At 37.6% G+C, this 12745-nt stretch overlaps 1 protein-coding gene across 9 annotated transcripts in view; it reads left to right on the top strand.

Annotated features, from left to right (window-relative positions):
• Window positions 1–12745, top strand: part of ERBIN (erbb2 interacting protein) — a 172346-nt gene that overhangs the window by 116581 nt on the left and 43020 nt on the right. For all 9 annotated transcript variants that reach the window (XM_053589616.1, XM_053589662.1, XM_053589654.1 and 6 more), the window contains 2 exons: window positions 541–610; window positions 10140–10239. In XM_053589616.1, coding sequence (XP_053445591.1) covers window positions 541–610; window positions 10140–10239 — 170 coding nt within the window. The remainder of the gene's footprint in view (window positions 1–540; window positions 611–10139; window positions 10240–12745) is intronic.

Below are 12745 nucleotides of genomic sequence, written 5' to 3'. Positions count from 1 at the left end.
ATTTTTATATACATACATAGATTTTTTTTCTTTTGGAGACAGTCTAGCTCTGTTGCCCCTGCTAGAGTACTGTGGTGTTATTGTAGCTCACTGCAGCCTCAAACTTTTGGGCTCAAGCGGTCCTCCTGCCTTAGCTTCCAGAGTAGCTGGAACTACAGGCACGTGCCATCACACCCAGCTAATTTTTCTATTTTTAGTAGAGATACGGTCTAGCTCTTGCTCATGCTAGTCTGGAACTCCTGAGCTCAAGTGATCCACTTACCTTGACCTCCCAAAGTGCTAGGATTTTAGGTGTGAGTCAACATGCCCAGCCAAAACATAAGGCAAAATATCACCTGGTTTGATAAGAATTAATTTTAATATAAAATACAAAATTCTTATTAAAATAGGTGATATTTTGCCTATGTTTTATTCAAAGACCTATATTGGGCTTTTTTCTCTTTTTATTTTATTTTCATATGTAATTATATAGCATTGTTCAAGAGATCAATAGACTTAATTCTCATTTTAAAGCTTAATTTTTGTTTTTTTTTTCTACAGATTAAAGAATTTGCCCTTTAGTTTTACAAAGCTGCAGCAATTGACAGCTATGTGGCTCTCAGATAATCAGGTGGGCATTCTGATTTTATAAATTAATATGTTATAAATTTATGTTATATAATTGTGTACTCTGATTTACACAGGGTCATTTAAGAGCAGTTAAACACTGGTACACATGTGTAAAAATGTATTATAATATATAAAGAAAATTGGGTGGTGCCTGTGGCTCAAAGGAGTAGGGCGCCGGCCCCATATGCCACAGGTGGTGGGTTCAAATCCAGCCCCAGCCAAAAAAAAAATATATATATATACATGTATGTATGTATGTATGTATATAAAGAAAATTGTCTAAAATATTTAAAAACGTAATTTTTATAAAATAGGTGTAGATTCATAAATAATCCTATTTGACTTGCCTAATTTCTCCTAAATTCATAAAAATAAAGAGAGATTAAGAAACCAGACTCAATACAGTCTAACTTACGCAAGATTATCTCATATACTTGTCATTTTTTGTGGTGAGAACACTTGAATCCTACTTTTTCAGCAATTACAATAATATAATACATTGTTATTAATTATATTTGCCATGCTATACTATAAATCTTTTGAATTTATTTCATCTAACTGAAATTTTTGTCCTTGGACCCATATATCCCAATTCACACACACCCGACCCCGCCTAATTCCCCATCGGTTTCTGTTAATCATTATATTTCTCTGTTCCTGAGTTTGTCATTTTGATGCCACAAAAAAATGTGAGATCATACAACATTGTCTGTTTCTGCTTTATTTCACTTAACATAATGTCCTCCAGTTTCATTCATGTTGTTGCAGATGACACAATTTCCTTTTGTAAGGCTAAATAGTATTCTGTTGTAAGTGTGTGTGTCTCCTTTATCTATTTATCTGTTGATGAATACTTAGGCAGATTTCATATATTGGCTATTGTAAATTCTGCTACAGTGAACATGAAGTACAGACGTCTCTTGAACTTAATAGTTTTATTTCTTTTGGGTAAATATCTGTAGTGAAAATTTGACATATCATGTGACAGTTCTATTTTTAATGTTTTGAGGACCCTCTATACTGTTTTCCATAATGACTATACTAATTTAGATTCCCACCAACAGTGTGTAAGGGTTCTTGGTAATTTTTTTTAAGTAAACAGTACAATTTGCTGGGGGGTTTTTTAATTGTATTTATTTATTTATTTTGAGACAGAGTCTCCTTTGTCACCCTGGGTAGAGTGCCGTGGCTGGATAGCTCACAGCAACCTCAAACTCCTAGGCTCAAGCGATCTACTTGCCTCAGCTCCCAAGTAGCTGGGACTACAAGGCACCTGCCACAATGCCTGGCTACTTTTTTAGAGAAAGGGTCTCACTCTTGCTCAGGCTGGTCTTGAACTCCTGAGCTAAAGCAGTCCACCCAAACTGTACCTCTTATTTGTAGTACTGATTTATTTTAACTAAAAAAAAGTTTTGTTTGTTTTTTTTGAGGCAGAGTTTCACTGTGTCACCCTCGGTAGAGGCCGTAGTGTCACAGCTCACAACAACCTCAAACTGAAGCGATTCTCTTGCCTCAGCCTCCCAAGTAGCTGGGACTACAGGTGCCTGACACAGCACTTGGCCATTTTTTTGTTATTGTTGTCGTTGTTTAGCAGGCCCTGGCCGGGTTTGAACCTGCCAGCCCCATTGTATGTGGCCACTGCCGTAACCACTGAGCTACAGGTGCCAAGCCTTTAACTAAAAATTTAAGTTTGAAACTTCATTTGAAATTTTGCAAATAGATTTCAAAAACATTTGCTGGGCCCCATAAAACATTATGCCAGTTATTAACTACAGAGTGAATGAGACATAGTTCTGATCTTACAAAACTCTTTAGACTAAGTTTATTAGTACAATAGCACTTCTGTGGATAAATTAATGCCAGCAAATTATGCTGAATTTTTAATGAATTAATCAAATACCTACTAAAAAATTCTTTGTATTTACAGTGTTCTCTCATTTTCTCCCAACTTCCCACTTAATTATTTTAAAACAAATTGTATGATGGGGGGTCTTAAGTTTGAACAAATAATTAGTAAAACAGGGCGGCGCCTGTGGCTCAGGCGGTAAGGCGCCGGCCCCATATACCGAGGGTGACGGGTTCAAACCCGGCCCCAGCCAAACTGCAACCAAAAAATAGCCGGGCGTTGTTGCGGGCGCCTGTAGTCCCAGCTACTCGGGAGGCTGAGGCAAGAGAATCGCTTAAGCCCAGGAGTTGGAGGTTGCTGTGAGCTGTGTGAGGCCACGGCACTCTACCGAGGGCCGTAAAGTGAGACCCTGTCTCTACCAAAAAAAAAAAAAAAAAAATGGTAAAACAGATATAGCTCAAAAAAATTTCCCTTACTACATATGAAGCAATAAAAGAACAAAGTGTAGGGGAAAAGGCATACAGAGAAGTTTGATTATGAATTATGAAAATAAATTCCCTTACTATGTGGAACAGCACATATAGTAATAAAATTTTCCTGAGTCTCTGAAAGCATGGGCAATAATTATGTATCATTTTATTCCTTCATTCACTTTGTGATTCTCAAAAACCATTTATTGAACAATTGTTTTGTGTTGGGGGTGGTGTCTAAGGTGGGGAAAATGATATTTAAAAGTTACTTTAATATATTGTGATAAAAGACTTAATAGGACTAGACTTTAGGATCAGAGATGGGGAGGTTAACTGAGGGGGATGGCAAGTTTCCCAAAGGAGGACATGCCTATAATTTCTGAATTACTTTCAAAGAGGAACAGAATTTAAGTTAAAGAAAGGGGAACTGTGTTCTGTTTAAAAGGAACATTAGGAACATGAGCATTTAGGTGTGAAGCAGCCTAGTATATATCTTAACCCTACAAGCAGATCATTGTGACTACTAGCAAATAACTTGTGAGATGGAAGAGGTAGGAAATGCAGGTCACAGAGGCAGACAGACCAGTGCATAAAGGAGCCTGTATGCTATGCAAAGGAATTTGTCTTTTAAGGATGAGTGAGACTTTCTCTAATCTTCATGTCTACTCTGGTCGATTATGAGAATAGCTTCCTAAAAAATTGTGTGGAAGATTCTGGAGCCAAAGTCAAGCTCAGTGAAAAGTTGTCATTAAGGTGTCTGATAGGACACCTTTGGGAAGTAAAAAGGGCTCCACTGATAATTACTTGAGAACAGCATGCGTAAAATTGGGCGTTTTGTCAATGCCCAGTTGACAAATATTGACAATATTTTGACAGTGCGTAGTAGTTTCCAATGATAATAGTACATATAGTAATGAAATTAAAAGAGCGTCACAAATATCATTTTTTCCCATCTTAGACACCACCCCCAGCACAAAGCAATGCCCAATAGTTTCCAATGATAACTATTTGAGAACAGCATGTGTAAAATGTGTCTGTCTTAGGAAAATTGGGCGTTTTGTCATTGTAGTCATGATCAATTATTTATTACTGCCATAAGTATAAGAGAAGGAAGTGTTTTTGTTTTTTTTTTTATTTGAGACAGAGTCTCAATGTATGTTGCCCTCAGTAGAGTGCTGTGTTGTCACAGCTCACAGCAACTTCCAACTCTTGGGGCTTAAGTGATTCTCTTGCCTCAGCTTCCCAAGTAGCTGGGACTATAGGCACCTGCCACAACACCTGGCTATTTTGTTGCTGTAGTTGTCATTGTTTGGTAGGTCCAGGCCAGGTTTGAACCTGCCAGCTTCAATTTTTGTGGCTGGCGCCCTAGCCGCTGAGCTATAGGCACCGAGCCAGAAGGAAGTGATTCTTGTGGTACAAATAGGATACAGGGACTAGTATAACATTTGAACAGACAAATAGTAATGATGATATTGATATTTTTGAAGGAATTTTTTGGTCGCATTGTGAAAGATGGATTTAGCAAGGGTTTATGCCAAACCTGAAGATAGGGAAGACTGAATTGGAGAACCTTACCATGCTTTAGGCAGTAGAAAATGTTGCTTTGAATTAAAGTAATGATAACAGGGCTGGGGTAGAACAGATAATTTTAAGAAACAATTTAGGCTTGGTGCCTGTAGCTCTAGTGGCTAAGGCGCCAGCCACATACACCTGAGCTGGCAGGTTTGAATCCAGCCCAGGCCCGCCAAACAACTGCATCCCAAAAATAGCCGGGCATTGTGGCAAGCACCTGTAGTTCCAGCTACTTGGGAGGCGGAGACAGGAGAATCACTTGAGCCCAGGAGTTGGAGGTTGCTGTGAGCTGTGATACTACGGCACTCTACCCAGGACGACAGCTTGAGGCTCTGTCTCAAAAAAAAAAAAGAAAGAAACAATTTAAAAGGTGACATCACTAAAACATAAGAAGAATGTATGTCCATGAGACAAAATTAAAAGCAAAAATGAGTGTCAGAAAATTGGCTTCAGTGACTAGGTAGATGTTGCTGTCATAACCAAGAAAGGGAACTAAAAGTTAATAAAATATCTTTATGGGAAGACATTAAGTTCTTGTTAAGCATGTTGAGTTATAGGTACTTTTGGTAAATCCAAGTAAGTATGTATATGAAGTAGGCAGGTGACCATGACCCCCACCCCCACCCCCTGACTGTTTTAGGCTATCATTACTGTGTTCCTGATTTTTCTGTTCCTTTAATTTCTAACCTCAGAATTGCTCCTGAAGGTATCATTTCCTTTTTGCCAGTACTATTATGGATTTATTTTTCTTACTTAGTTACAAGATTTCTTGCCTTTATTTTGACATGAAAAGAGATACACTGTTGTGTTTGGTTAAGTATCTTAACTTTTCCTAGGGACTGCTTTTGCAGTTTTGTTTCTCAAAAGAGAATATGTAAAATAATTTTTTAAATGTTAGGAATGGATGAATCCTGAGGAACACTGATATTTAAGTGACAGGTGGATTAGTAGCCATAGAGGTAGAAGAATTGGATGGTAGTGGTTTTGAGTTAAGGGAGAAGAGAGTGGCCTAAGGGAAGAAATTGTTAATAAAATAAATGCTGTTTTGAAGTCAGTTCAGGTTAAATGTAAAAATATTCATTATATTTGGCTAATTATGTTTAACCTGCCAACTTAAATTGACTAGCTAAAGTAATTATAGAGGAATATGTCAAAAGCCGGACTGAAGCAATTTAAGGAACAAATAAATGATAGGATAGAGCCACATAATTTTGGTCATTCTTAGAACCAATGAGAAGGAAAAGAAGTGGTACCTTTAATATTAGACAGTGTGTTTACAGGTTGTTGGAAAGAAGCTGTGTGGAGAGTAACATTAAGAATATGAGAGGGATTGGATAACTGGAGTGAAAACTGATGAAATTAAAAGAAATTATAGAAATTCTTACCCTCTTGGAGGGAATTTGGGTTTGAATGTAAAAGGGGGAGGGCTAATGTACATTGTGATGCTCTTAGAATGTAGTGTTTTCCATACTTGTGGTTCTTCTTGAATCTCTTTTGTTTTATTTTTCAGAATATTTTATTAAAGATTCTATCTTGAGAGTACAATTTAGGAACTATAATGAATTTTCCAGCAACACCGAGAGCCCAACTGAAGTACTATTAGTGTTATTACACAGCTGTGTGATGATAATATTTTGCTCAGCTGTGTGATATGGGAAAAACCACACAATTGGAATGATTCTAGGCTACAGTTTCCCCAAGCTAGGTGTAAGAAGAGGACAATGAAGCAAGGAGGTCTTGGTTATTAGCAAGACAGTGGTTGAAATGAGATATGATGTGATCCAAAAAGGGAAGAAGAGACAGGAGCAGATGATGGGAATAATGTCAAAAAGGTCAAAAGACTAGCAGTCTTTTTTGTTTATTTTACCATAAACTCAACCAAGTAGTGAGGACTCACAGTCTTGGTGAGGATGATCAGCAAATACTGTGGAAACAGTGGAGTAGGAGAGCTGCATGGTGTCTATGTATGTACTATACTCTGCTGTTTATCTTTTGACTGACTACTCCTCAGTCTCCTTTTCAGATACATTTCTTCTGCCAGTGCCTTATACGTTGGAGTTCTTTGTGGTACTCTAGGCTTGCTTTAATTGCTTTATACTTTCTCTTGAAATTACTGTCTATATGCCCTTTATTCCTAACAATATCTTCATCCAGTTCTGGCTTGATGAAGTATCTTCTCAGTGTCTTCTCATTCATATAGCTCAATGCCCACTTAATATTGTCACTTAGATATTTCAAATTCAACCAGCATAAAATTGTGTATACAATTGTCTGCTACAAATATTCCGCCCTGCCCCCCTTCTTTAGTTCAGAAAAAGTTTCCTGAACTACTTTTTTTTTTTGGTAGAGACAGAGCCTCCCCTTATCGCCCTCGGTAGAGTGCCGTGGCGTCACACAGCTCACAGCAACCTCCAAATCCTTGGGCTTAGGCGATTCTCTTGCCTCAGCCTCCCGAGTAGCTGGGACTATAGGCGCCCGCCACAGCGCCCGGCTATTTTTTGTTGTTGTTGCAGTTTGGCCGGGGCTGGGTTTGAACCCGCCACCCTCGGCATATGGGGCCGGTGCCCTACCCGCTGAACCACAGGCGCCGCCCATCCTGAACTACTTTTTTTCTCTACACTTTACACCAATTCGTTGCCAAGATCATTGTTGAATCTTAACTTAAACATCTTAGATGTTTGTGTGCTTTGATTTACTCCCAGCTACTTGGGAGGCTGAGGCAACACAATCGCTTGAGCCCAAGGGTTGGAGGTTGCTATGAACCATGACACCATGGCACTCTACCGAGGATGACAAAATGAGACTCTCATTTCTCTCTCTTGTACCTAATGATTTAGCATTTTTGGTTGTTTTTTTTTTTTTTTTTTTTTTTTTTTGAGACAGTCTCACTTTGTCATCCTCAGTAGAGTGCTGTGGCATCACGCTAACAGTGACCTCACATTCTTGGGCTCTAGTAATTCTCTTGCTTCAGTCTCCCAAGTAGCTGGGACTACAGGTGCCTGCCACAATGCCTGGCTAGTTTTTTGTTGTTGTTGGAGTTGCCATTGTTGTCTAGCAAGCCCAGGCTGGGTTCGAACCCACCAGTCCTGGTGTATGTGGCCGGCACCCTAATCACTGAGCTACGGGAGCTGAGCCTGAACACAGAATATTAATTATCACATTCAAATTTTTTATTTTGGTTTACATATTAAAATTATAATGTATTTTGAATGTGTAAAGTTAAATACATAATCAAAATTTCATCTTTTGGGCCTTTTAAGCAAGGTGGGTACTAGAAAATGGCAAATGATCTATGGTTCTCATTTTTGTCTTCCGTCATAGTTCTATGGAACACTGCTGACTTACACTATTAAGATGGCTTCCTAACAGTTCTCTCTCTGCCTCTTGTGTTCCCAGCACTTTAATCCCATATCACCCTAATTCCATTCTGAACCACATTGTAACTAAAGATCCTTCAGTCTGATCCTAGTGTTAACCTACTTAAAGCCTTTTCATGGTTTCTTTTTTCTTTATATCATGTGCCTTCTGTTCATCCTGTGGCTTCATCTCTGTTGAGTTCTGCTCTCTTGAGACAGTCTTCCTTCTCTTTTCTTACCTGGCTTCTTCTCTTCTTTTCCTCACTTTTCTTTCTGGAATGCTTGACTAATCTTTCAAGATTGTGATTTAGTTCCCTGTACCCTGCCTACCCTGTAATTATACTGTTTCAATAACCTGTATTGTTCCTCTAAAGTACTGTAAACTCTACAAAGCCAGTGAGGATACATGTTTAGCTCACCCTCTGTGCCAAGTGCCTGTCATAGTATTTGTAATATTTTAGTAAATGTTTGTTGAATGAACGGCTTTAGGTTTCAGAGAAAGGACATGGTTTGGGGAATTAAAGATCACTGAAGTTAGGTGTTCAGGAAACTGAAAGACTGGAATTAAAGATCACTGAAGTTAGGTGTTCAGGAAACTGAAAGACTGGATAAGTAGTTCTTGACACCTTTTTGGTCCTCATGTCTCCTAAACAATAGGTGATTCGTTTTCTTATAACATTTTTATTGAAATATAATTAACATGCCATACCATTCACCTTTTAAAAATATATAAATAGTTCAGTGGTTTTTATTGTATTCAGAGTTGTACAGTGATGATAACAGTTAAAATTTTAGAGCATTTTTAGGGTGATTAGTTTTTAAAAGCCTTCAAGATAATTTTGATATGCCCTTCTAAGGTGATTGATTTTCTCTTTCCCAGACGTTCCTCAGTTCCTCATCCACTAGAGCAGGCGTCCTCAAACTTTTTAAACAGGGGGCCAATTGACTGTCTCTCAGATCATTGGAGGGCTGGACTATAGTTTTAAAAAAAACTATGAACAAATTCCTATGCACACTGCAAATACCTTATTTTGAAGTAAAAAACAAAACGGGAACAAATATAATTCACACTGCTGCGTGTGGCCCAGGGCCCGTAGTTTGAGGATCCCTGCATTAGAGTATAACTATGTCATCTATGTTTTATGTATGTTGAATACCCAGGACTGTGGAATGATTTGGAGTAAACGAGTCAGGAAGTCAGTGGGTAACAGGAAATGAGATTAATGTAGTGGCAGGGGTTCTCTGCCTCCAAGGAGAAGTTTAAATTTGAGAATAGAGAAGTAATGATCTCACAGCATTGCTAATGCTACCCCCCACCTCTTACAGTGGGTGAAGTTGTGGGAAAAGAAGTCATCTGTATTTGAGGCTTCAGGGAAAAGTAGAGTTACCGCTTTCATTATCTGAGGAAATCAAGGAAAATGTTTAGAAGTTTGATATTTAGGGCGGTAGGGCAGTTTGCTGCAGAACAAGGAGGAGATACAAAACAAGTATTTGAATGGGAGTATGATTACAGGATGGAATTAACTGATTAGGAGGTTTTCATGATGAAGTGATAAGGTGGCATGTGAGGGAAGGGTTGGGTTATTCTGTGCTTGTCTAGAGCCAGCCAGGGCTTTTATTGGTAAGATTTTAGGTGAATTGATTTTAGCAAATAGAATTAGTTATATTAAGAAATAAACCGTAATATTTGTTAAGCAGTTAGGAAAATAGTCTTCAAAAAAATGAGGTTCTAAATACCTACAGGCTTTACACTGAGTGACTTATTGGTGTCATTAATGGAGACAGGAAACACACAGAGGAGGAAAAAGAAGCAGTTTATAACATAATGGTTGTTTTAAACACCTTTTCCAGCTGCTAAGGGGAATAAACATTTGGAACACTAAACTTTCCAAATGATTTTACAAAAGCGTGTTTCTAAAGTGGGTGGTGGAATACCAGAGAGAACAAAATAACATAAAATGAAAAAGCTAATTTTATCACTTTATTAAATAAATCACTGTGACAATAAGTAATTATTGGACTGTGGATATGCTTAGTATACGAAATCATTAAAACTATTGATATTTCAGTGATAATTACAGTGTGAATTCACTTTATACTAAAAACTGTGTTCTAGATTTTTAAATGGTTTCAATGTTAAAAGTGTTATCATGTTTAGTTTAATTTGCTTTTATAATCTATACATTGGTAATTAATAGAAAAATGGTGAATACTTATTCAGAGGAAACTGTTAAATATGTATGTGTTTTAGGGTTATTGAAAATTAAATATTTATTTTCTTTCTAGTCCAAACCCCTGATACCTCTTCAAAAAGAAACCGATTCAGAGACCCAGAAAATGGTGCTTACTAACTACATGTTCCCTCAGCAGCCAAGGACAGAGGATGGTAGGAATTAAAAATCTCTTTTATTTTTAAAAACAAATACTGACTAATCAAAGCAAAGGTATGAAGTGAATTTTAAATCTCAAAGATTTTTACTAATTTGATGGGACTTTGGAGAATTGATCAAAAAGTTCTCTTATAATGGGAAAAGAGGGCAACAACTCAAGAGTTACAGATGGTTGAATTCAGAGGTTTCAGGGTAGCATATGCTTTCTTAAATAATTCCTTTAAACTGCTAACTTTAAAATCACATTTAGCTGAAATGTTAGGAGCACATGTTAAGTGTTATGGGATTAGAGCTATTAAGCCAGGAAATATCTTATTCACTTCTGTTGTAAACTTAGTGCTACCATTGAATCTAAACACTGAAAGCCCTTTAGACTAAAAGAGCACATTGTTTCTAATACATGTTGTACTTTGTTTGTAATAGGAGTCTAGGTGTCTATAATGTTTATTATCCTATACTTAAAGTATATAATTTTTATGTATGTATCTTCTTCTGAAAACAGTGAAAATGTCTATGATTTTGTTAATTATAACTGAAGAAAAAAGTTAATCATTAGTCTTAATTTATAAAATATACCACAGGCAAATTAAGTTTTTGAGCTTCATCATCTTGAAATAATGATAATAGTTCCACTGGAACACAGGCACTTTTATTCATTTATGTTTTATCTATAGCTGCTTTTAAGCTACAATAGTGAGAGTTGAGTAGTTGCAACAGAAACTTTATGGTCTATAAAGCCTAAAATATGTATTTTATGGCTCTTTACTGAAATAGTTTACCAAGTTATGCAATATGACATTAAAGTCTTTACTCTAAACTAAGAATTTGTTCAATTTTTTTCCTCACAAATAATTTTAAGTAAAGGTTGAGTGGCTGGGCGCAATGGCTCACACCTGTAATCCTATCGCTTGGGATGCTGAGGAGAATGGATTGCCTGCACTCATGGGTTTGATCATCTGAGCAAGAGCAAGACCTTGTCTCTAAAAATAGCTGGGCATTGTGGCAGGCACCTATAATCCTAGCTAATCGGGAGGCTGGGGCAAGAGAATTGCTTAAGCCCAAGAGTTTTAGGTTGCTCACTTTACTGAAGGTGACATAATGAGACTCTTGTCTCAAAAAAAAAAAAAAAAGAAAAAGAAAGGTTGAGTATCCCTAATCTGAAATGCTCTAAAATCTGAAACTGCCTGAGCATCAACATAATGCTCCAAGAAAGTTTATTTGGAGATTTTTGGATTAGGAATGCTCAGTCAGGCTGTATGTACAAATACTCGAAAATCTAAACCACTTCTGATCCCAAACATTTAAATAACGATGCTCAATCTGTATTAGCATTCTTGTCTCCCGCACAAAACAATATTATTTGAATATCTTATATAGCTTTTTATAATATTATTTATAGGATGCTCGCCCCTACTACCTGTTATTCAGAAATCTCATTCAGAGAGAAAAAAGGGGAAAATTTATAAGGTTTGAGTCCCAGTGAATAAGGCAAACAAACAAAACAACTTCTATTGATGCTTCCAAGTATTTGCTGTTTCCCCACAGTGCATTATTAGTAGCATAAGCAGAGTCTGTGTGTCAGTTTTTAATTTCTTAATTTCTAAGGCATAAAATTATTATTTGCATAAAACGGCCTGAGTACAGTGCTTTGGGCCTGTAATCTCAGTGCTTTGGGAGGCTGAGGCAGGAGTATCACTTGAGGCTAGGAGATCGAGATCAGCCTGGGCTGCACATTGAGACTTCTGTCTCTATAAAATACTTAAAACTTAACTGGGCATTGTGGTGTGTGCTTGCCTAGCTACTTGGAAGGCTGAGGTGGGAGGGTTGTTTGAGCCTGGGACTTTGAGGTTTCATTGTGAGCTCTGATCAGCTCTGATCAGCCTGAGCTACAGAGCAAGACTCCATCTCCTTAAAACAAAAAGAGTCTACTATTGACTGTTTAAAAATTAAGTATACTCAGCTCGGTGCCTGTAGCACAATGGTTATGGCGCCAGCCACATACACTAAGGAAGCCGGGTTTGAACCCAGCCCAGGCCATCTAAACGACAAAGACAGCTGCAACAAAAAATAGCCTGGCATTGTGGTGGGTGCCTGTAGTCCCAGCTACCTGGGAGGCTGAGGCAAGAGAATCCCTTAAACCTAAGAGTTTGAGGTTGCTGTGAGCTGTGACACTACAGCACTCTACCGAGGGTGACACAGACTCTGTCTCAAAAAAAAAAAAAAGAAAAATTAAGTATGTTCTATTTTGGTGTGGAGATGTATTTCCATATTTTATTATATTGCTAAATATGGAGATTATAGGTAGATTTCCATATAGTCTAACCTCCATAGTTGACCGTCTCCCTACATTGACCACTTCCTTAAGTTGACCTAATTTTCATAGATTGGACATGCCACCAGGTATATATCAGTACAGCAGGACTAGTTCCTTATGTTGACCAGTTAGTTACAGTTCCTTGGGTGGTCAACTTACAGAGGTTCTACTGTACATAGATGTCAAAT

The sequence above is a fragment of the Nycticebus coucang genome, chromosome 1, assembly GCF_027406575.1.
Source record: "Nycticebus coucang isolate mNycCou1 chromosome 1, mNycCou1.pri, whole genome shotgun sequence".
In the NCBI taxonomy this organism is placed as follows: Eukaryota; Metazoa; Chordata; class Mammalia; order Primates; family Lorisidae; genus Nycticebus; species Nycticebus coucang.
This window is presented reverse-complemented; position numbering and strand designations above follow the sequence as displayed.